Source organism: Oncorhynchus kisutch, linkage group LG10, assembly GCF_002021735.2.
Source record: "Oncorhynchus kisutch isolate 150728-3 linkage group LG10, Okis_V2, whole genome shotgun sequence".
In the NCBI taxonomy this organism is placed as follows: Eukaryota; Metazoa; Chordata; class Actinopteri; order Salmoniformes; family Salmonidae; genus Oncorhynchus; species Oncorhynchus kisutch.
The window spans coordinates 29,191,670-29,215,954 of NC_034183.2; the positions used below are offsets into that span (position 1 = coordinate 29,191,670).

Sequence of the window (24,285 nt, forward strand, 5' to 3'; positions counted from 1 at the left end):
AAACTTTTGACTGGTACTGTATACTGTAAATCATTCTATTTCACTGATTCCAACAGTTCACACAAATGTTTTGATCTATAACATATATAAGTCTAATTGCAATATTTAGTAAAAACCAGGGGTTGGAACCGGTTCAGGGAACAGAACCGAAAACTGTAAAAGAATGACATTTTTTGAGGAACAGAACCAAATCCGGGAACGAAAGTGATCTATATTGTTCTGGAGCAGAACCATTATTTTAAAAGCATGGGAACTGGTTAATAATAGTGATGCACTGATATGACATTTTTGGCCGATACCGATATCTAATATTTTCCTTGCCCCCCAAAAAACGATACCGATACCAATAAACGGTATTTTAAATGTTAGTGGCTTTATAAACATTCTAGTACAGTTAAATACACACTCTCTCACACACACACACACACACACACACACACACACACACACACACACACACACACACACACACACACACACACACACACACAGTGGTCTAAGGCACACAGTGCAAGAGGCATCTGTCACACCCTGGCCATAGAGAGGCTTTTATTCTCTATTTTGGTTAAGCCAGGGTGTGACTAAGGGTGGGTATTCTAGTTTCTTTATTTCTATGTTTTCTGTTTCTATGTTTTGGCCTGGTATGGTTCTCAATCAGGGACAGCTGTCTATGATTGGTAATCATACTTAGGCAGCCACTTTTTCCACCTTAGTTGTGGGTAGTTGACTTTGTTAGTGGCCTGTATAGCCCTAGTAAGCTTCACGTTTGTTTTTGTTGTTTCTTGTTTTTTGTTGGCGACATTCAGAATAAAAAGAAATGTATGCTCACCACGCTGCACCTTGGTCCGTGTCACGCCCTGACCTATGAGAGCTTTTAATGTCTCTATTTTGTTTTGGTCAGGGTGTGATTTTGGTGGGCATTCTCTATGTTCTTTTTTCTATGTTTTGTATTTCTTTGTTTTTGCAGGGTATGGTTCTCAATCAGGAACAGCTGACTATCGTTGTCTCTGATTGGGAACCATACTTAGGTAGCGTTTTCCCACCTATGTTTTGTGGGTAGTTGTTTTCTGTTTAGTGTTTTGCACCTGACAGGACTGTTTCGGTTTCGTTTATTCGCTTTGTCATTTTTGTTTCAGTATTCTGTTTAATAAAAGTCATGAACACTTAACACGCTGCTTTGGTCCAATTCCTCCTCATCCGACGACGACACTCGTTACAGTCCGGTCATTTCCCTGACGACGTTCGTGACAGCATCACTACAGTCCCTGGTTCGAATCCAGGCTGGGGTAGGCCGTCATTCTAAATAAGAATTTGTTCTTAACTGACTTTGCCTAGTTAAATAAAGGTTACAAACACAAACCATACCACACTAAGCAAAAAGTTATTTTGTTGGCATTTACGTATGTCCCCGTTACCAGTAAAACATAATCAAAACCTATTTCTTTCACTTACTTGCTGTGCTGTTTCATTGTTCATTTGTTCAGTCGTTTCATTCTCAACCAGGATTTCATCAGAAATGTCAAGCAGTGAAGTTTCAGCTCTGTCTGTCCCTGGCCTCTCTTCCTCGGTGCGCACTGTCACTGTGTCCGTTTCCATCTTGTCAAGCTGTGTGTATGTAATCAAAGTAGCGATCCTCGTACCTAGCATCGAGCATGGTGGCGACACAGTAAAGAGAGACTGCCACAGAATTGCTTGTTCACAACCTGTGTCGGCAGTTTTGTTGATCGGGCATTTCAATGCCATGACAGAGGGTATCACATCTTCTCTAGGCACAGTTGATGAGCTTATTTCTCAAGTCAGTTGTTCGAATGGAGCTAGCTAGTGTGTTCATGTTTCCGAGTTTCAAACATGTTCTCAAATGCCATTGAAATGGCAGCAGCGGTATCAGAACCAGCACATTCATGAGCATGCAATACAACTTTCCTCAGTACAAAATCCTTGACGACCCACTGTGCTGTCAGACACAGCATGCTCATGGGGCTGATATCGCTGGTCCAAATGTCAGTCATGAAGCTAATAGCAGTGACGTGTATTATTGTGTAACTACAGTGGGGCAACATCTGAAAAATAGCGCACTTGGTAGTGTGTACCGGTGCGCGACCAGTCGGTGAAAGCCAACATCACCCACAACAGAGAACGGTTGATTGTCAAGGGCAATGGATTTCGCCTCTGAGTTGTCTCGCTGAAATGTTCTTCCTCTTTCAAATGACTGTTGGACTTGTTGAGTGCTCGATCCACACAGCAGACATTGTGGGCTAGGTTAGGAATGCTGTGTTGCCCGTGTCGTGCAACATTTTGAGTGGCATCATGATGTCATATAGGTATGCACGCCAGCTTTGACATTGGTTTTGCACATCGGCGTTAAACTAGACATTGGGCCGATGCCGATATTTTTAACTAATATCAGCCGATTTCAATATGTTCACCGATATATCGTGCATCTCTAGTCAATAACATTCTGTTACATTTCAAATGTTCTTTTCAGTCCCACAAAAATGCAACAAAGCTCCTATGCAAAGCCCTTACAGTCACTCAAACTTATTCCAGTATCTGCCTGCCAGTGTGTGTGTGTAGGCTAAGTGCCCCTCCCCCTTCCTCCAAAGCATAGTCTATGTTACAGGTGTGATTCAGAAATTAGAGAGATTTTTAATTAGAGAACTTCATTTGGGATTAACTTGGATTAACGTTTTCCATGCTAGTTAAAAAATACTATCGTTATCACGTTTCACGCTGAATTTATTAACGACAAAAAAGGTAAGATGTGTTTTTATTGTTATTCTGGTACCACTCTGCACACACAAGCTTGTTGGCTAGCTAGTTCTGGTCTAGCTCTGGTCTAGCTCTGGTCTAGCTCTTAAACTCCAGGTGGCATTATGAGTAATGTAATGGAACTGAGAGTCATGATCAAGGGCTAGCTCTGGTCCACCGTCAGTTAAGCCAAATCTCTGAAGTTCAAAGACATTCAAAGTTCCTTCATAGAAGCCGCTCCTCCGTAGGTATAATACTGTGGGCCTAATTCAGATAATGCATGTCATAACAACAAGATGCCCAGAGCTTCATGTTCAGTGCTCTCCTCACCCGTAACATTTCAGTCACACCCTACACTACACTTGTCTGTCCAATGCATGTACATACTGTAGTTTGTCCGCTCCATAGCAAGTTGCTCTATCCATTGATGAAGTCATTTAATGTTGAGTTACAGTAAAATGTCAAAAATAAATCAAAAAAGATTTCAGAGGTTTAAAAAGTTACTTTTTGGGAGGTTTGAACCATTTCAGAACATTATTTTGATTCTGTTCAGAAATAAATGATTGGAAAATATTTTCCATTCCCACACCTGGTAAAAACATACACCCTCATGCACAACGTTTACAAACCATCAACCTACAAACTCTCCCACACACAGGCAGGCAGCAGAACAGTCTACACGCGGTAATTCCATGAAGAATTCCTTTGTTTTAAATATCAGACATAATTGGATAAAGCCCTTCATCAAATACAGGGTCCTGGCAGCCACACAAGAATCCAACCCAAGACAAACAGCACAAAACATAACACATCAAAAGGCATCTTACTGTAAGCTGAATCTAATGGTCGTGCCTTATCAAGCATGATGAATGGCAGGAGGGAGTCATTATGCAGGTGAGCCCAGGAATGTAGGCTAGCTCTGTGCTGTACTGCACCAGGCCCAGCTGTAGAACAGTCCCCAGGGCACCTCTGACTCACAACACAACTGATCTCAGAACTGAAACTCTTCTGTTTGAAATAAGATTATAGGGGATGTGGCATATTCAAGCAGATCCAAGTCTCCATTCATCCAAGTTCATAAGATCTATCTGGGTTCTATAACCAAGTGTGTTCCCGGAAGCCTGCTTGTGGCTTTGTGTTGGAGGTGTACTTTGTATCGGCTTGAGGTATTATCTGTGTGCTTTAGGGCTACTTTGGATGTGTGTGAGCTGATGAATGCTGAGCTGCACGAGTGTGTGTATGTCGTGGGTGTGTGTGTATGTCAGTGAGTGTGTGTATGTCAGTGAGTGTGTGTATGTCAGTGAGTGTGTGTGTATGTCAGTGAGCGTGTGTAGGTCAGTGAGCGTGTGTAGGTCAGTGAGTGTGTGTAGGTCAGTGAGCGTGTGTAGGTCAGTGAGCGTGTGTAGGTCAGTGAGCGTGTGTAGGTCAGTGAGCGTGTGTAGGTCATTGAGCGTGTGTATGCCAGTGAGCGTGTGTATGTCAGTGAGTGTGTGTATGCCAGTGAGTGTGTGGTGAGATGCGATCAGGGTTTCCAGATGATGGGGGGGGTGTAAGTGTGTGTCTAAGTGTTTACCCTGAGAGCTGAACAGGAACAGTGAACACTCAGATTATCTGAAGAAGCTGTGGGAGATTTATGTCCTGTCCTGTCCCTCGTCCTCCTCTCCTGTCTGTAGGCAGTCTAGCATTACCCTCCTTCTGCCTCGCATAACTGCTGCCTTTGTCTGGCACAGACACACTTAATATCAAATCTGGTATTTTACTCCTAACTCTCCAAATCATGTCTAACGAATGCACTTCTAGAAGTGTAACTCTGTTAATCCCCCTCTCTCTCCTCTTCATTCTCTCTTTACCCCTGTCTCGCCTCACTCCTACTCTCTCTCTGGTTTGGTGCGTAAGTCATTTTGTGAACTGATCCTGAGTTGACTATACCACAGGCATCAAGATTGCCCTTAATATCAGCCAAACCAAACCATTCACTGTGTACTAAGGCATAGAGACAGCATGTATGGTAATGATGTAGGCCTATAATTATAGGCAATGCTGTTACTGCACTCAAACAATCAATCATACGCACAACAACAAAAACATCTTGTTCACAAAATCCTCTCCTAGCTGAATGTAGGATTAGTGTAGATGTTTGTGTGTGATGATAAGAGCCGTAGCACAGCAGGACCCTCCCTGTCCTTGATGCTCCAGGCTCCCAGACTGGAACCGGAGCTGGAAAAGTCTCACCTTCAGGGGAGAAACTTCACACCCTGTCTCCAGCCTAGCAGATGCCAGGGTCCAGGGCCCGGGGCCCGGGGCCAGGAGGGAGGCTGGGAACCAACGGCTCCCATCGTCACTCCTGCCTGTTAAAGCTCCGGTGATGCACAGCTGTGGAAGGTGTCCATCTGAAGGCCTTACTGCTGATGAGTTAGCTTACTGTGTGCATGTGTGAGTGTGTGTGTGTGTGTGTGCCCCCCACTGTTCAATGTGAGTTATACATTATCAAATGAATTGTACGCCTGTATAAAAGCGGTAGTAATGATGCCACAACCTTTAATGATCATATGGACTGACTGACAATTGCTCTTACTCGTTTACCTCACTACATTCCCAAACAGCATGGTGTTAACAACCAGCACACATCTACTCATGTATTTACAAACACACATATTCAAATACACACACACATCCTTCAACCCACAGGATAGTGAGAACGACCTGTTACGTCAAAACGGACTCTTTCACATCTGCCTGCAAACATCAGACTGCCTGCAAACACCTTACTTAAAGGTCCCCTCTGCTGATGCAGTCATACTCTACATGAAGGTAAAGCAATGCACACACACACGCACACACACACACACACACACACACACACACACACACACACACACACACACACACACACACACACACACACACACACACACACACACACACACACACACACACACACACACACACACACACACACACACACACACACACACACACACACAAACCTCAACTCCTGTTCTATCATTACTGACCCCACTACACACACATATACAGTAAGGATCAACCCTTGAATCTTGAGCTCTGTCATTATTGAGAACTATGATATGACATCATTCACCGCTAACAAAAGGTATGAAAATGCCAGCTCGCACTCCTCCCAGGGAGATGAAAAGGGCCCATGAGGGAGATGTAAAAATTACGGCCCTGCTTAAATAGGCCAAACAGTCAGCAACAGTGTTACAGTCCCACTGCGTCATGAGTCAGTAATGGGTCGGGTCAGCTGGCTGCTATGACCTCATGCTATGACCTCATGCTATGGTTGTTGTTAAATGGAAAGAAAGAGGAAGAGCTAGCTAATGTATCTCTTTACTAGTACAGCAACATCACACTGCCAACATCTCCTTTGCCCCCCCTCTCTCTCCACTCTCTCTCTTTACTAGTACAGCAACATCACACTCTGCCAACATCTCCTTTGCCCCCCCTCTCTCTCCACTCTCTATCTTTACTAGTACAGCAACATCACACTCTGCCAACATCTCCTTTACCCCCCCCTCTCTCCACTCTCTCTCTTTACTAGTACAGCAACATCACACTCTGCCAACATCTCCTTTACCCCCTCTCTCTCCACTCTCTCTCTTTACTAGTACAGCAACATCACACTCTGCCAACATCTCCTTTACCCCCCTCTCTCTCCACTCTCTCTCTTTACTAGTACAGCAACATCACACTCTGCCAACATCTCCTTTGCCCCCCCTCTCTCTCCACTCTCTATCTTTACTAGTACAGCAACATCACACTCTGCCAACATCTCCTTTGCCCCCCCTCTCTCTCCACTCTCTCTCTTTACTAGTACAGCAACATCACACTCTGCCAACATCTCCTTTGCCCCCCCTCTCTCTCCACTCTCTATCTTTACTAGTACAGCAACATCACACTCTGCCAACATCTCCTTTACCCCCCTCTCTCTTCACTCTCTCTTTACTAGTACAGCAACATCACACTCTGCCAACATCTCCTTTGCCCCTCTCTCTCCACTCTCTCTCTTTACTAGTACAGCAACATCACACTCTGCCAACATCTCCTTTACCCCCCTCTCTCTCCACTCTCTCTCTCTTTACTAGTACAGCAACATCACACTCTGCCAACATCTCCTTTACCCCCCTCTCTCTCCACTCTCTCTCTTTACTAGTACAGCAACATCACACTCTGCCAACATCTCCTTTGCCCCCCTCTCTCTCCACTCTCTCTCTTTACTAGTACAGCAACATCACACTCTGCCAACATCTCCTTTGCCCCCCCTCTCTCTCCACTCTCTCTCTTTACTAGTACAGCAACATCACACTCTGCCAACATCTCCTTTACCCCCCCTCTCTCTCCACTCTCTCTCTTTACTAGTACAGCAACATCACACTGCCAACTACTCCTTTACCCACCCTCTCTCTCCACTCTCTCTCTTTACTAGTACAGCAACATCACACTCTGCCAACATCTCCTTTACCCCCCCCCCACTCTACACTCTCTCTCTTTACTAGTACAGCAACATCACACTCTGCCAACATCTCCTTTACCCCCCTCTCTCCACTCTCTCTCTTTACTAGTACAGCAACATCACACTCTGCCAACATCTCCTTTACCCCCCTCTCTCCACTCTCTCTCTTTACTAGTACAGCAACATCACACTCTGCCAACATCTCCTTTACCCCCCCTCTCTCTCCACTCTCTCTCTTTACTAGTACAGCAACATCACACTGCCAACTACTCCTTTACCCACCCTCTCTCTCCACTCTCTCTCTTTACTAGTACAGCAACATCACACTCTGCCAACATCTCCTTTACCCCCCCCCCACTCTACACTCTCTCTCTTTACTAGTACAGCAACATCACACTCTGCCAACATCTCCTTTACCCCCCTCTCTCCACTCTCTCTCTTTACTAGTACAGCAACATCACACTCTGCCAACATCTCCTTTACCCCCCTCTCTCCACTCTCTCTCTTTACTAGTACAGCAACATCACACTCTGCCAACATCTCCTTTACCCCCCCTCTCTCTCCACTCTCTCTTTACTAGTACAGCAACATCACACTCTGCCAACATCTCCTTTACCCCCCCTCTCTCTCCACTCTCTCTTTACTAGTACAGCAACATCACACTCTGCCAACATCTCCTTTACCCCCCTCTCTCTTCACTCTCTCTTTACTAGTACAGCAACATCACACTCTGCCAACATCTCCTTTACCCCCCCTCTCTCTCCACTCTCTCTCTTTACTAGTAAAGCAACATCACAGTCTGCCAACATCTCCTTTACCCCCCTCTCTCCACACCTTCTCTCTTTACTAGTACAGCAACATCACACTGCCAACATCTCCTTTACCCCCCCCCTCTCTCTACACTCTCTCGCTTTACTAGTACAGCAACATCACACTGCCAACATCTCCTTTACCCCCCCCTCTCTCTACACTCTCTCTCTTTACTAGTACAGCAACATCACACTGCCAACATCTCCTTTACCCCCCCCTCTCTCTACACTCTCTCTCTTTACTAGAACAGCAACATCACACTCTGCCAACATCTCCTTTACCCCCCCCCTCTCTCCACTCTCTCTCTTTACTAGTACAGCAACATCACACTCTGCCAACATCTCCTTTACCCCCCTCTATCTCACAAATTTCAAATCTACCCATGTCTGCCCTGTTGTTTCAATATATGAGGACGAGGACCAAATCCCAATGTTAACATAAGATATAACTGATGTGGATTACAGTTATATATCTTATCAAATGAGATACCAGCACATATAGTAAATAGATCTGTCTCCCCCTTTCTGGTACAGCTACCACCATCTCTCTCTCCTCCAGCACACATGCACTGTTGGGGCAAGTGACTCTGAACTTACAATAACTAGCTCCAAGTCGTTATATATTACATTTTTTTCTTGTGCATTTTGCTATTTGCCTCATGACTCCTACATACTTTGTTGACTACAAACTTTCTTTACCCAAGCAGTGGGACAGACTGTTTGTTCCCACACTCAGGACTCTGACTCTCTATTGGTTACAGACTTTTGGTCTCCCATCCTATTCTAACCACCTCTAGTGGGCTTTGTATTCATGTTACCTGATGAAACTGCTGTACACTATGATCTTGTTGCCATCTGATGCACATTCAGATGTCATAAATCAGCACTGCAGAGCTCTGTCCTATGTCCTCTGTCCTGTCCTATGCCGTGCCTTGATTGTATTACTGTTGATGACAGCCAGAAGAGGACTGGCCACCCCACATAGCCTGGTTCCTCTCTAGGTTTCTTCCTAGGTTTTGGCCTTTCTAGGGAGTTTTTCCTAGCCACCGTGCTTCTACACCTGCATTGCTTGCTGTTTGGGGTTTTAGGCTGGGTTTCTGTACAGCACTTTGAGATATCAGCTGATGTACGAAGGGATATATAAATACATTTGATTTGATTTGATCTGGAAATGTGCATGTACACCCGGGCCCATCTACTGTTGCTAGCCCCAATTCTGACTTGTGCTCTGATATCTGCTTCACTCATTTCTGCTTTCGTAAAAGCCTGGGTTTTCTGCACATTAATACTAGAAGCTTATTACCTAAAATGGATCAATGGAAAGTGTGGGTTCACAGCTCCAATCCAGATGTGTTGGTCATTACTGAGACGTGGTTAAGGAAGAGTGTTTTGAATACTGATGTTAACCTTTCTGGTTATAACCTTTTTCGGCAAGACAGATCTTCCAAAGGCGGTGGAGTGTCAATCTTTACCAAGGATCACCTTCAGTGCTCAGTTGTCTCCACCAAGTCTGTCCCCAAACAATTTGATTTGCTGGTTTTAAGCATTAAACTTTCAAATAGCTCTTGTTGACTGTTGCTGGGTGTTATCATCCTCCATCAGTACTGGCCTGTACCCTACCTGCTCTAATCTCTCTCCTGGCCCCTTACACTATGTCTGAATTTGTCCTGCTAGGTGACCTATACTGGGACATGCTAAGACCACCTGACCAAGTCCTAAAGCAATGGGACTCCCTAAATCTTTCCCAGATTATTACCTATCCCAAAAGGTATGACTCCGAACACCCAGAAAAGGCTACTGTCCTCGATGTTATCATCACAAATAATCCTGATAGGTATCAGTCTGGTGTTTTCTTTAATGATCTTAGTGATCACTGTTTTACAGCCTGTGTTCGTAATGGCTGCTAAGTGAATCGACCTGTCCTAATTTGTCATAGACGCTTGCTAAAAAACTTTATTGAGCAAGCCTTCCTTCATCACCTGTAAATTGGTATAAAATTAGCTTGATCCCCTCTATTGAAGACGCTTGGAACTTCTTTTTTGATATTTTCAGTGGTATTGTTAACAAACACACCCCCATAAAGAAAATAAGAATTAAAAACAGGTTCAGACCCTGGTTCAACCATGATCTTGCAGAGTTACTCCACCTGAAGGAATTGCAGTTGGCAAAAGGCTCGGCACACGCATACTCAGGTTAACTGGCTTTCAGGCAAATGAGAAATAAGTGCACTCAGGCTATCCGGAAGGCCAAAGTTAGTTACTTTAAGGGACAGTTCTCTCTCTGTGCATCTAACCCAAAGAAGTTCTAGAAAATGGTTAAAGACCTGGCGAATAAACCCTCCTCGTCACAGCTGCCCATGTCCCTTAATGTTGATGATGTGGTTGTTACTGACAAGGAGCACATGGCTGAGCTCTTTAATCACCACTTCATTAAGTCAGGATTCCAATTTGACTCAGCCATGTCTCCTTGCCCGTCCAACATTTCCTCGACTCCCACCCCTTCTAATGCGACTATCCCAGATGATCCTCCTCTTTTTCCCAAGCCCCGCTACAAAGTTTCTCCCTGCAGGCAGTCACTGAGTCCGAGGTGCTAAAGGAGCTCCTTAAACTTGATCCCCAAAAAACATCTGGGACAGATGGTTTAGACCCTTTCTTCTTTAACCTTTCTAGGGCAGGCGTTCTGCTAGGCGAACCCCTTTCGACAACATTCTGCTCAAAAGGCAGCGCACGAAATTCAAAAATATTTTTTTGAAATATGTAACTTTCACACATTAACAAGTCCAATACAGCAAATGAAAGATAAACATCTTGTTAATCTACCCATCGTGTCCGATTAAAAAAATGCTTTACAGCGAAAGCACAACATATGATTATGTTAGGTCATAGCCAAGTCAAAAAAACACAGCCATTTTTCCAGCCAAAGATAGGAGTCACAAAAAAACAGAAATATAGATCAAATTAATCACTAGCCTTTGATGATCGTCATTAGATGACACTCATAGGACATTATGTTACACAATACATGTATATATTGTTCGATAATGTGCATATTTCTATCCAAAAATCTCAGTTTACATTGGCGTGTTACGTGCAGTAATGTTTTGATTCCAAAACATCCGGTGATTTTGCAGAAATACTCATAATAAACATTGATAAAAGATACAAGTGTTATTCACAGAATTAAAGATAGACTTCTCCTTAATGCAACCGCTGTGTAAGATATCAAAAAAACTTGGGCGCTCAGAGCCCAATCCAGCCAAAGAAATATCCGCCATGTTGGAGTCAACAGAAGTTAGAAATAACACTATAAATATTCACTTACCTTTGATGATCTTCATCAGAAGGCACTCCCAGGAATCCCAGTTCGACAATAAATGATTGATTTGTTCCATAAAGTCCATCATTTATGTCCAAATAGCTACTTGTTGTTAGCGTGTTCAGCCCAGTAATCCATCTTCATGAGGTGCGAGCACTTCGTCCAGACAAAACCTCAAAGTTCCGTTAGAGGTCGTAGAAACAAGTCAAACGATGTATGGAATCAATCTTTAGGATGTTTTGAACATAAATCATCAATATGTTTCCAACCGGAGAATTCCTATGTCTGAAGAAAAGCACTGGAACGAGAGATAAATCTGTCGGGAGCGCGCATCACGAGCCTGAGGCACTCTGCCAGACCACTGACTCATTCAGCTCCCATTCCCCCCTCCTTTATAGCAGAAGCATGAAACAAGTTTCTAAAGACGTTTGACATCTAGTGGAAGCCGTAGGAAGTGCAACTTGACTCCATAGACACTGTGTATTCGATAGGCCAAGCTTTAAAAAACTTCCTGGTTGGATTTTCCTCAGGTTTTCGCCTGCCATATAGGTTCTGTTATACTCACAGACATCATTCAAACAGTTCTAGAAACTTCAGAGTGTTTTATATCCAATACTAATAATAATATGCATATATTAGCATCTGGGACAGAGTAGGAGGCAGTTCACTCTGGGCACGCTATTCATCCAAAAGTGAAAATGCTGCCCCCTCCCCCAAAAAGGCTAAGGTTGCTGCCCCTATCATCGCCAACCATATCTCCAACCTCTTTAACCTGTCTCTCCTTTCTGGGGAGGTTCCCTTTGCTTGGAAGGCAGCCACAGTTTGTCCTTTATTTAAAGGGGAGATCAAGCTTATCCTAACTGTTACAGGCCTATTTCTATTTTGTCCTGTTTATCTAAAGTGTTGGAAAAACTTGTCAATAATCAACTGACTAGCTTTCTTGATGTCTATAGTATTCTCTCCAGTATGCAATCTGGTTTCCACTCAGGTTATGGATGTGTCACTGCAACCTTAAAGGTCCTCAATGATGTCACCATTGCCCTTGATTCTAAGCAATATTGTGCTGCTCTTTGTATTGACTTGGCTAAAGCTTTTTTTTATTTTTTTACCTTTATTTAACTAGGCAAGTCAGTTAAGAACAAATTCTTATTTTCAATGACGGCCTAGGAACAGTGGGTTAACTGCCTGTTCAAGGGCAGAACGACAGATTTGTACCTTGTCAGCTCGGGGGTTTGAACTTGCAACCTTCCGGTTACTAGTCCAACGCTCTAACCACTAGGCTACCCTGCCGCCCCGATACGGTAGACCATTCCATTCTTGTGGGCCGGCTAAGGAGTATTGGTGACTCTGAGGGGTCTTTGGCCTGGTTTGCTAACTACCCCTCAAGAGTGCAGTCTATAAAGTCAGAAAATCTGCTGTCTCAGCCACTGCCTGTCACCAAGGGAGTACCCCAAGGCTCGATCCTAGGCCCCACGCTCTTCTCAATTTACATCAACAACATACTGTAGCTCAGGCAGCAGATGATACAGTCTTATACTTATATTTTGTGTTAAATGCTCTACAACAAAGCTTTCTCTACCTTAACCTTGTTCTGAACACCTCCAAAACAAAGGTCATGTGGTTTGGTAAGAAGAATGCCCCTCTTCCCACAGGTGTTATTACTACCTCTGAGGCTTTACAGCTTGAGGTAGTCACCTTATACAAGTACTTGGGAGTATGGCTAGACAGTGCACTGTCCTTCTCTCAGCACATATCAAAGCTGCAGGCTAAAGTTAAACTTGGTTTCCTCTATCGTAATCGCTCCTCTTTCCCCCCAGCTGCCAAACTAACCCTGATTCAGATGACCATCCTACCCATGCTAGATTACGGAGACATAATTTATAGATCGGCAGGTAAGGGTACTCTCGAGCGACTAGATGTTCTTTACTATTCGGCCATAAGATTTGCCACCAATGCTCCTTATAGGACACGTCACTGCACTCTATTCTCCTCTGTAAACTGGTCATCCCGTCGCAAGACACACTGGTTTATGCTTATTTATAAAACCCTCTTAGGCCTCACTCCCCCCATCTGAGATATCTACTGCAGCCCTCATCCTCCACATACAACACGTTCTGCCAGACACATTCTGTTAAAGGTCCCCAAAGCACACACATCCCTGGGTCGCTCCTCTTTTCTGTTTGCTGCAGCTAGTGACTGGAACGAGCTGCAACAAACACTGAAACTGGACGGTTTTATCTCAATCTCTTCATTCAAAGAATCAATCACGGACACCCTTACTTACAGTACTGGCTGCTTTGTGTGATGAATTGCTGTCTCTACCTTCTTGCCCTTTGTGCTGTTGTCTGTGCCCAATAATGTTTGTACCATGGTTTGTGCTGCTACCATGTTGTGTTGCTACCATGTTGTTGTTGTTATGTTGTGTTGCTACCATGCTGTGTTGTCATGTGTTGCTGCCTTGCTATGTTGTTGTCTTAAGTCTCTCTTTGTGTAGTGTTGTGTGTTTTGTCCTATATTTATATTGCATATATATATTTAATCCCAGGCCCCCGTCCCAGCAGGAGGCCTTTTGCCTTTTGGTAAGCCGTCATTGTAAATAACAATGTGTTCTTAACTAACTTGCCTAGTTAAATAAAGGTTAAATAAATAAATAAATATATAGCTTAGTCACCTGTTCCACTAGGTGGGAAAACATTTTTTAGGCATGTGTGAGTAAACATAGTCTGTACAAAATGGGAATGTTTAATTTAAACAAGAATCCTATATTTGATGACAAATTCCAACATCAGCGTAGCGAATGGCGTGTGCTCCCAGCAGTGTTGGAAACGCTGCCTTGTTTGGATTTCAGCTCAAAATTCCTCTCTAGCTTCTCATCTTCCTCAAGTTTCCTCTGGGGTTGTGTGTGTTTGGTTTATCCTGTGCAGCCAAGGCTGCTTCCCCACAGCTGTCTCCTTCTACGTCTCACTACCGACTCTCTACTCCAAGGACAGTTTAGAAAATGCTTTGTACGGCAAGCAGTTATGGTGATGACAAGAAAGAACATTACACTGGAAGCCTTAAATAGCACATCCAACACACAACAATTAAAGATGGATTCTCTTCTACTCTTCTGTTCATGCAGTTAAGGAGTCACCTCTCTCTGGGAAAGGCATCCAAAAACAACACTGCTGCTAATATAACCAGGCCTTTAGAGGAGGTGTCCACACACACCCACACCCACACACACACACTGCCCTGATGCCAAAAAGGCCTCTATCTCAGTATAAACCAGTGTGTTTGAGGAGCCGAAGTGTACACTGAGAAATACCAGGCGCTCGGGGACCGTAGGACTCTCCCACCAAGAACACAGACAACTGCAGTCGCCCACGACCATGGGGCACCGCGCCCAGCCACCAGGAATGACTGTCCCAGTGAGCATGTGAAATGTTGGCACTACTACCGCATCACCAACTCGTTACCCTGAGAGTGAATGGGCAAAAGGCATTTTTAGAGGTGAGGAAGGGGATCTCCTGCAAAGACCTGGCAACCCCATCAAAGCACCTGCCCAGGGGAAATGACTGTTAAAATGGGGAGCAACCATTAAAGACAGACTGGTGGGAAGTAAAGGAAGATAAAAACACAAACACACACCAACACCACACACACACACACACATGTATATAATAACTCACTCACAATAGAGACAATTAGCCATTGAAATGAGGGTAATGAGGAACAAAGGGTAGGAGAAATAATATTTATCCTCTGGAAAACATAGAAAACACATACATGTGTGCGTGAGTATGGCCCTTTGAGACAAGCGTGCTGTAGGGTAGTGAACAGTCCTATGATGATTATCTTGGAGACCCACATCCATCCACACATCCAGTACGTACATCACGTGTCCATAAAGCGATAAGGGGGAGGGGGGGGGGGAGATTTATATTTCATATCTTTGCTGGTATGTCATTTGATAAGATTAGCAGGTTGATGTGCTTGACCAAGGAGTTAGAGCTATGACCCATGACCCTTCCTAAAACCTTGTTATGACAGATAATAAACCATGGCCATATTACTGAGGTTATCTCTGCGGCCAGGTTTTTACGGAGGGCATCCAGGGAGATAATCTGCAACTCAAATAAATACATCACATAAGATGTTCATTTATAGGTCATTGTTAAAATGTTCCAATTAAATAGCAAGGGATATGTAAGCTAAGAATGTTGGCCATTCTGTAAAATCTAGATAAATTGTTTTGACCGTTTGCTCCTGGGTGGGGAGGCAGCAGTTGATTACTGTTCCTGAAATTGTGAATCAAAGCATCCCTGCGGTACTTTACAGCAGTAAATCATCCTAGGTATCACATTACAGGGTAATTCCCAAAACCCCTGCAAGCTCCTGGGGTACAACTGCAGGGAACGGATGTGACACACACACACACACACACACACACACACACACACACACACGGAGGTATCTTCATCCTTAAAATCCTCACACACACACACACACACATGCAGACCCCACTTGGCCTGTGTAAGCAAACCCGGCATGCATAAATCTATACAGCACCTACAAGGTCTGGGGGCGATATACACTGTCTGCTATGCCAAACCCAATGTTTACATACATGGCAGGTCTCTCCACACCTGGAATTGATTGTCTCTATTGTAAAGGGGTCCTGTAGCATACAGCTCAAATGACGATGCTTCTAACCACTCAGTGGCCTTGTGGTTAGTGTCCGCCCTGAGATTGTGAGGCTGGCCGAGTAATACCAAATAATGTAAAAATGGGACCCAATGCATCTCTGCTTGGCACTCAGCATTAAGGAGATAGACTAGCGTCCTGTTCAGGGGGTTTACTTGTACATCAAGCTGCCTCATGCTACAGATATATTCCTGATCCTATGAGCCATTCTGGCTCGTGCAAGGCTACTTACAGTTGGATTGTCAGGAGTTGTTATAAGCATTATAAGCTTATATATAAGCATTATAAGGCAGAGGGTAGATTACTTGTTATGGTGTATTAAAACTAGGGCCAGCCCAGGACTGAGAATATTGATTCAGGGGAAGTGTTCTTCATTTGACATGGAATCTTTGGTCCTCAACATTTCCCTGACAGCATTGTCTCATATAGTCCTGACCAGGATAAGAGCTGTTCACTTTCCACCACAAAACAGTCCCTGAGGGAGTCTGACTGTTATTGTGTGTCTGGTGAGAGAGATGGATGAAGAGCAGGGGAACACTTCAAGAAAAGTATGTTCATGAAAGCCTCAGTCAGAGGCTGTAGCTCAGCCTTCTAACCCCGTAGAGTTTACTCTGCTACACCATCCATTTCCCTGGAGAACACAAAACATACACAACAGAAGTGAAGCAGTTGACTGAATGTTGTGGTGGAAAATCAAATCAAATCAAATTGTATTGGTCACAAACACATGGTTAGCAGATGTTAATGCGAGTGTAGCGAAATGCTTGTGCTTCTAGTTCCGACTGTGCAGTAATATCAAGTAATCTAACAATTTCACAACAACTACCTTATACACACAAGTGTAAAGGAATGAATAAGAATATGTACATATAAATATATGGATGAGCAATGGCTGAAACGCATAGGCAAGATGCAGTAGATGGTACAGAGTACAGTATATACATATGAGATGAGTAATATAGGGTATGTAAACATTATATAAAACCCCTGACATTTCTCAGTGCACGTGAAACTAACACCAGTAGATGTCCTTATACATATATGTCAACATGTTGTCAACATATTCATTTATTACTGGGATGCCACTTGGTATAGTGCAGATTCCAATGGGGACACTGAAGACATTGTGCAACATCTTTCTGAATGATAAATACCACAGTGCCACCTAGTGTCAATAGACAGAAAACAGGACAGGCCTCAAAAGTCGTTATCTGCAGGATAAGTGACAAAACAGCTGGGTGAACCATGTTCTATCCGGATCCCCAAGACTGGAGTAAACAAGACCTCCATCTTATATCAAAAATTAAGACAATTCCTGACTTGTAAACATCAAAATCACAATCCAAGACTGATTATACAAGCAACATTCAGACACAAATAAACTACATATAGGTCAAAGACAACACAAAACAAACCAAAATGATCTGAGACCTAGTCCTATTCCAGTCTCAGTCTATATTAGCCTCTCCCCCTCTCTCCCTCTCCATGTCCGTCTCCCTTCTCCTGTTTCCTAGTGGTAAACAACACTACACTACATCCTTCATATTTCCCAAGAAGGTGTGGAGAGGTGAAGATGTGGAGAGTGCGGTGACGGAAAACGCTGTGTAATGACATTGCTTACTACATTCCTGGCTCCTGTTGGCCTGGAGACTATTTATACAGCAGAGGAAGAGGCCCCTTATAGCCCACCAGCAGAGGAGAGAACCATGTCAGAACCACAGCCCCCAGGACTCTCATCATCTGTATTTGGACTGATCCAAATCCCTACAGCCAGGGGGTGCCGTATTTTCAAATGGAGCAGAACGACTGCCCAGGCACAAACTCCCTGACCTGACAGCGCCTCCACTAGCACCTGGTCACAAGGCTTATTGGTTACTCTATGGTCAAACACAGTGGAACTCTCCCAACCACGCAGCAGGTGTTCCAAGGAGGCCTTCTCGACACCCAACAGCTCTCAACTCCTACCTCCTCCCGTTCCCCCAATCTCCCACAGCCAGCAACCCTATCTCTGACCGAAGGCTGAGCGTCATACCACTGACATCAGTCTATGTGAGTATGAGCGCGTTAGTGTTTCAGTTGGATCTTTTTCGCCATACATCCAAATCCTCTCGGAATAAAACTCCAAAGTCACCACATGTTTGTCTCAAAATGGGGAGGCCGTGTGTTTCAATTGACCGGCTTCCAGAGGGGGATCTTTTCAAAAGTCTCCACCCTGGGGATCCACTTCCCTTAGGGGGAAGGACATTGGTGTCGGGACAAACCAGAGGATCAACTGTCTTGGAACTGTAGGACTAAATATAGTTTCTGTGACTGTACTTTCCAGTAGCGGAAGGAAGGATGCCAGCGTTCTAATCTTTACCCACTGCATCACATGGGCAACACATACCATTGGAGATCTCAATTAAAGGATAAATAGATGTACAGTAGCATATACATATGTTTGATTTTGTATATATTTTTTTTTTCACCCCTTTTTCTTCACGATTGGTAGTTACAATCTTGTCCCATGGCTGCATGGGAGAGGCGAAGGTCGAGAGCCGTGCCTCCTCCGAAACACAACCCAGCCAAGCCACAGTGCTTCTTTGACACAATGCTCGCTTAACCCAGAATCCAGCCGCACCAATGTGTCGGAGGAAACACTGTACACCTGGCGACCGTGTCAGCGTGCATGCGACCGGCCCTCCATAGGAGTCGCTAGAGCGCGATGGGAAGAGGGCATCCTGGCCGGCCAAACCCTCCCCTAACCCGGCCGGCGCTGGGACAATTGTGTGCCGCCTCATGGGTCTCCCGGTCATGGCTGGCTGTGACACAGCCTGAGATTTAACCAAGATCTGTAGTGACACAGATAGCACTGAGATGCAGTGCCTTAGACCACTGCACCACTCAGGAGGCTACAGTAGCGTATAAATAAGCATGAGCGAATGTAAGTGTTGTTAAAGAACAAATTCAGCAGTCATATTTACCATACGGATAACGCATGCATGAATAAACCACCTCTTTGCGCTACCACTGGTGTTAGCTCTCTCATTCTAATATCACTCATCACTAATATGATCACAACCAAAGCAGTCTTCCACCAAGCACCAGTCTCCATACCTGACCAGTGGCTGAGGGTTTCCTGCCACCCTGCACTCCAGTCTGATGGGGTGTCCCTCTGCCACCTCCTGACTCTTCAGCTTCTGGGTGAAGTGTGGCAGCGACAGGTCTCCATCTACACACTGAGCTCCACTGTGCTGCTCCCCCATCAACTGGGCTCCACTGTGCTGCTGCTCTTCCATCAACTCATTCCCACTCATTAGACCAGAGACAACTGGCACCCCGGTCACACTCAGTGGCGGGACACCCGTCACACCCGTTACGCCCACCAAGCTTGCTGGCTGGGTACCCAGACCTGGCTGGCCCTGCTGCGCCACCACCTGTTGGATGAAAGGCTGTGGAGGGACAGAGGCAAACCCCCGGGGGGCAAGCCGGTGGCTCTTAGGAGACAGGTACCCGCTGTCGGGAGAGGAGGAGTCTTCCTCCCCCTGTTGCTCCAGCCGAGAGGAGCCTTTAAAGATGGAGGACAGCTCCTCGATGAAGGTGGCGGCACGGCTGCAGAACTCCGTGGCTGAGGCAGCCCGTTCATTCAGCTCCAATCCCTCATGGACCAGCCGGGGCTTGTCCTGTTTATAGACTGGGGTGATGTTCTTGTGACAGACAAACTTCTCAGGCGAGGCCGTGGCTTCGAAGGTGGCCTGTATGGGCCTGCTGAGGTGGACACTCTGGCTGGAGGTGACTTTGACTGAGTGGCTGTCGTCCATGGCTGAGACTTTTGTCTGATGGGGGAAGCAGGGGCTTTTGGTCAGGTATTCTGTGGTATTGAAGGGGGCAAGGGAGGGGTGGTAGTGGAGAGCCGGCTCCTGGGTTTTGGGAATTGGGGAGACAGGGTCCACCCAGTCTTCTGCGTCACTGAAGGCCTCCCAGGCCAGGTCCAGGCTGCGGTTGATCTCGTCTTGGCTGAGAAAGGCTGTAAGGTCTGGAAAGTCCCCGTCACCAGCGTCCAGCTCCGCCATAGAGTCCAGGTACAGATCCCCATCAGACAAAGCCTCTGAGAACACGCCCCTGTCTCCTTCTAGAACCCCACGCCCATCCTTCATAAGCAGAGAGGGGGGGAGGGACTGGTTCCATCTCCCGTCCTGCATCCTGTAACATACACACACAGTAAGACACTAATGAAGCAATACACACATCCACAGTACATAGTCATCTGAATAAAATAAACCCACACTCCCTCACAAACCAACAGTTGCTCAGTTGCGATGACTCAGGCTAGAATTCTTTCGGCACTGCTGGTGGGTATTTACAAAGGGCTTTCCGGAGGTCAAAGTGGACTTGACTGGCATTTGTCACCATCCCTCCCTCTATTCTCACCCTAACTGTATATTTCCCTGACTCTCCTCTCACTTCCTTATTCTTTTCCATCTATGTCTCTCTGCAACAATTCACTGCAAGCATAGAGTTACGAAAGTTAACATATACAGTACCAGTCCAAAGTTTGGACACACCTAGTCATTCAAGGGTTTTCTTTATTTGTACTATTTTCTACATTGTAAAATAATAGTGAAAACATCAAAACTATGAAATAACACATATGGAATCATGTAGTAACCAAAAAAGTGTTAAATATGGTTCATACTTTAGATTCTTCAAAGTAGCCACCCTTTGCCTTCATGGCAGCTTTGCATTGTCTCAACCAGCTTCATGAGGAATGTTTTTCCAACAGTCTTGAAGGAGTTCCTTCACTCTGCGGTTCAACTCATCCCAAACCATCTCAATTGGGTTGAGGTTGGGTGATTGTGGAGGCCAGGTCATCTGATGCAGCACTCCATCACTCTCCTTCTTGGTCAAATAGCCCTTACACAGCCTGGAGGTGTGATGGGTCATTGTCTTGTTGAAAAACAAATGATAGTCCCACTAAGGGCAAACCAGATGGGATGGCATATCGCTGCAGAATGCTGTGGTAGCCATGCTGGTTAAGTGTGCCTTGAATTCTAAATAAATCACAGACAGTGTCACCAGCAAAGCACCCACACACCATCACACCTCCTCCTCCATGCTTCATGGTGGGCACCACACATGCGGAGATCATCCGTTCACCTACTCTGCATCTCACAAAGACATGGCAGTTGGAACCAAGTAATCTCACATTTGGACTCATCAGACCAAAGGACAGATTTCCACTGGTCTAATGTCCATTGCTCGTGTTTCTTGGCCCAAAAACATATCTTCCTCTTATTGGTGTCCTTTAGTAGTGGTTTCTTTGCAGCAATTCGACCATGAAGGCCTGATTCACACAGTCTCCTCTGAACAGTTGCTGTTGAGATGCGTCTGTTACTTGAACTCAGTGAAGCATATATTTGGGCTGCAATTTCTGAGGCTGGTAACTCTCTTTAACTTATCCTCTGCAGCAGAGTTAACTCTGGGTCTTCCTTTCCTTTGGTCGTCCTCATGAGAGCCAGTTTCATCATAGCTCTTGATGGTTTTTGCGACTGCACTTTCAAACTTTCAAAGTTCTTGATGTTTTCCGGATTCACTGACCTTCATGTCTTAAAGTAATGATGGACTGTAATTTCTCTTTGCTTATTTGAGCAGTTCTTTCCATAATATGAACTTGGTCTTTTACCAAATAGGGCTATCTTCTGTATACCACCCCTACCTTGTCACAACACAACTGTCACGACTTCCGCCGAAGTTGGCTCCCCTGCCTGTTCGGGCGGTGCTCGGCCGTCGTCGTCACCGTCCTACTAGCCACTACCGATCCCTTTTTCGTTTGTCTGTTGGTTTTGTCTTATTAGTTTCACCTGTGTGTATTTTAGTTTAATTAGCCTCCTTATATTTAGTATGTTGTCCCGCCCTTGTTTTGTGCGGGATTGTTTTTGTATTCCTGTTATTTGGTGGTGTAAATGAGTTTTATTCTCCGGACTATTCTGGTCCTGCTTTGGATTATTCACCCTGTGTGTTGGGTTGACCGTTGTTTTGTGCGCCGGAGAATAAACTGTCTAATAATTTAAACCTGCTCTCTGCGCCTGATTCCACCCACCTTAGTAACGCGTGACAACAACTGATTGGCTCAAACACATTTAGAAGGAAAGAAATTCCACAAATGAACTTTTAACAAGGCATACATGTTAATTGAAATGCATTCTAGGTGACTACCTCATAGCTGATTGAGAGAATATCAAGAGTGTGCAAAGCTGTCATCAAGGCAAAGAGTGGCTACTTTGAAGAATCTCAAATAATATATATATATATATATGTGTCATTTCAAAGTTATGATGTCTTCACTATTATTCTACAATGTAGAAAATAGTACAAATAAAGAAAAACCATTGAAAGAGTAACTTATAAATGCCTAATGAGCTTAGTTGAACTGTCACACACCCAAAATATAAGCTTGTTTTTATCCAATGTGTGTAAACATTGTACAGCCTCATAACATGGTTAAAACAATAATGTTTATATCATGGATAGTCCTTGCATCCATAGCTCTGTCTATTAATCTTAGAGTGGTTACATTTCTACAGGCCTCCATGAAAACTAAATCACAAACAACAGAGTAGGGCTGGCTAATAAGTCCTTAGTTTTGGGGTTATGCTCAGGTAAAACAATTTGGATAATCTACACTTCCATATTTCCAAGTCCTATTCTTGAAGATCAAAGGGTATAACATTTATTGGAATGACTGGAATTCTGATAGACTTTGATTTTTTATGTAAATATGTCATTTAATCTTCTTATTATATATAGTAGAAAGTGATGGGTTAGAAGAAGCCTACATAACCAACCCATAAAGTAAAATGCAACATAGATATATGGCCAGATACATAAACTTTAACATTGATTTATCTTGCAAAAGATTTTGTTCAATTGGTAACATACATTTTTGTCTTCTTCTAATGCCTCTTAGGGGGAAAGTAATCTAAAAGTAACTGAATGTAATCAGATTACGTTACTGAGTTTGGGTAATCCAAAAGTTATGTTACTGATTTCAATTTTGGACAGGTATCTAGTAACTGTAACGGATTACATTTAGAAAGTAACCTACCCAACCCTGGCAGTGATCAATATCTCAAGCACGACTCTGTGTGTTATGTACAGTAGGCTACATCTACATGTGAGCTCCGTGGCTATATTGTAGATGATGGTACTGTACAGACTTGTATGCAATAGGCTCATCTGTATAAAACTGAGTGTGTTTGTGTGTCAGTGTGGTATATACAAGTGTGACATTCTGCCTGCCATGGCGTCCAGGAGAACAGCTGTTGTTGTTTTTATTCCACTTGGGCTAAGTTTCACAGCAGCAGTACAATTCCATCCTAAAAAAACATCCCCTTTAAACACACACACTACAGTATAGCACATACAGGAGCTCACACAGGACACACAGATACATACACACATATGTATTCACAGTCAGGCACACAAGGGACACTATTCTCTTCAGAGCCTGTTATTTTCCATGTGGAAAATAAGTAATCTATACAACATTGATACATTATGAATGGCGAATATTTTTTACATATTTTAAACTGATTGACAAAGAGTCAATGGCCACTGCCAGTGGTCATTGTACATGTTGTCAATGACAGAATAGAACAGAGTACATAAATTAGGCTATCACTGTTCAATAACTACTTACTTATTATTGACTTTGTAATGTACTTTGATGTAATGGTAATATTGAGTGAAAATAACCACATTTTCCTTGCAGTTCTGACACTAACTGGATCTCAAACGCAAAGTGAATATCCCCGCATACACTAACAGTAAATACATATCTATAGTTTTCTCTAAGCGTCTCTGATCACAACCCACTGGGCACATACTGGTTAAATCAATTATGTTTCCATGTCATGTGAAATTACCTTTAACCAATGTGGAATAGACGTTGAATTGACGTCTGTGACCAGTGGGAAGTTCGAAGGATCTCATGGTTGCTGATTAAATGCAGAAAACAACATCTCCAGGGTATTCTACTAATATTGTCAACAATAAATGGTCAATAACAGCCTTACCTTCAAGTTTTTGTCCAAAGGTATTGTACCAGTCTAGTGTTTCCAGATTCCTCTTAAGATGATCTGTGTGTGAGAAAGTCAGAAGCGTCTCCTTCCAGCAGAGTAGCTTTTTTCGGTCATGCAGGGACTGGGAGCACTGTGAGGGGTCTAGGGCCACTTGAGCGGTGCCTCCAGAGTAGCCTGCTGTGTCCCATCTGTCCCA

General features: G+C 44.2%; 1 protein-coding gene across 7 annotated transcripts in view; it reads right to left on the reverse strand.

Moving 5' to 3' along the window:
• LOC109898014 (palladin) overlaps positions 1-24,264 on the reverse strand; it is a 118,953-nt gene extending 94,689 nt beyond the window's left edge. For 5 of the 7 annotated variants that reach the window (XM_031833456.1, XM_031833453.1, XM_020492741.2 and 2 more), the window contains exons 1-2: positions 24,084-24,263; positions 19,126-20,211 (exon numbers count right to left, since the gene is read on the reverse strand). In XM_031833456.1, coding sequence (XP_031689316.1) covers positions 19,126-20,210 — 1,085 coding nt within the window. In that variant the 5' untranslated portion in view covers position 20,211; positions 24,084-24,263. Of the gene's footprint in view, positions 1-19,125; positions 20,212-24,083 lie in introns of all 7 variants that reach the window. The other 2 variants (XM_031833450.1, XM_031833452.1) reach the window with 1 other exon arrangement.
• Between the last annotated feature and the right edge of the window lie 21 nt (positions 24,265-24,285).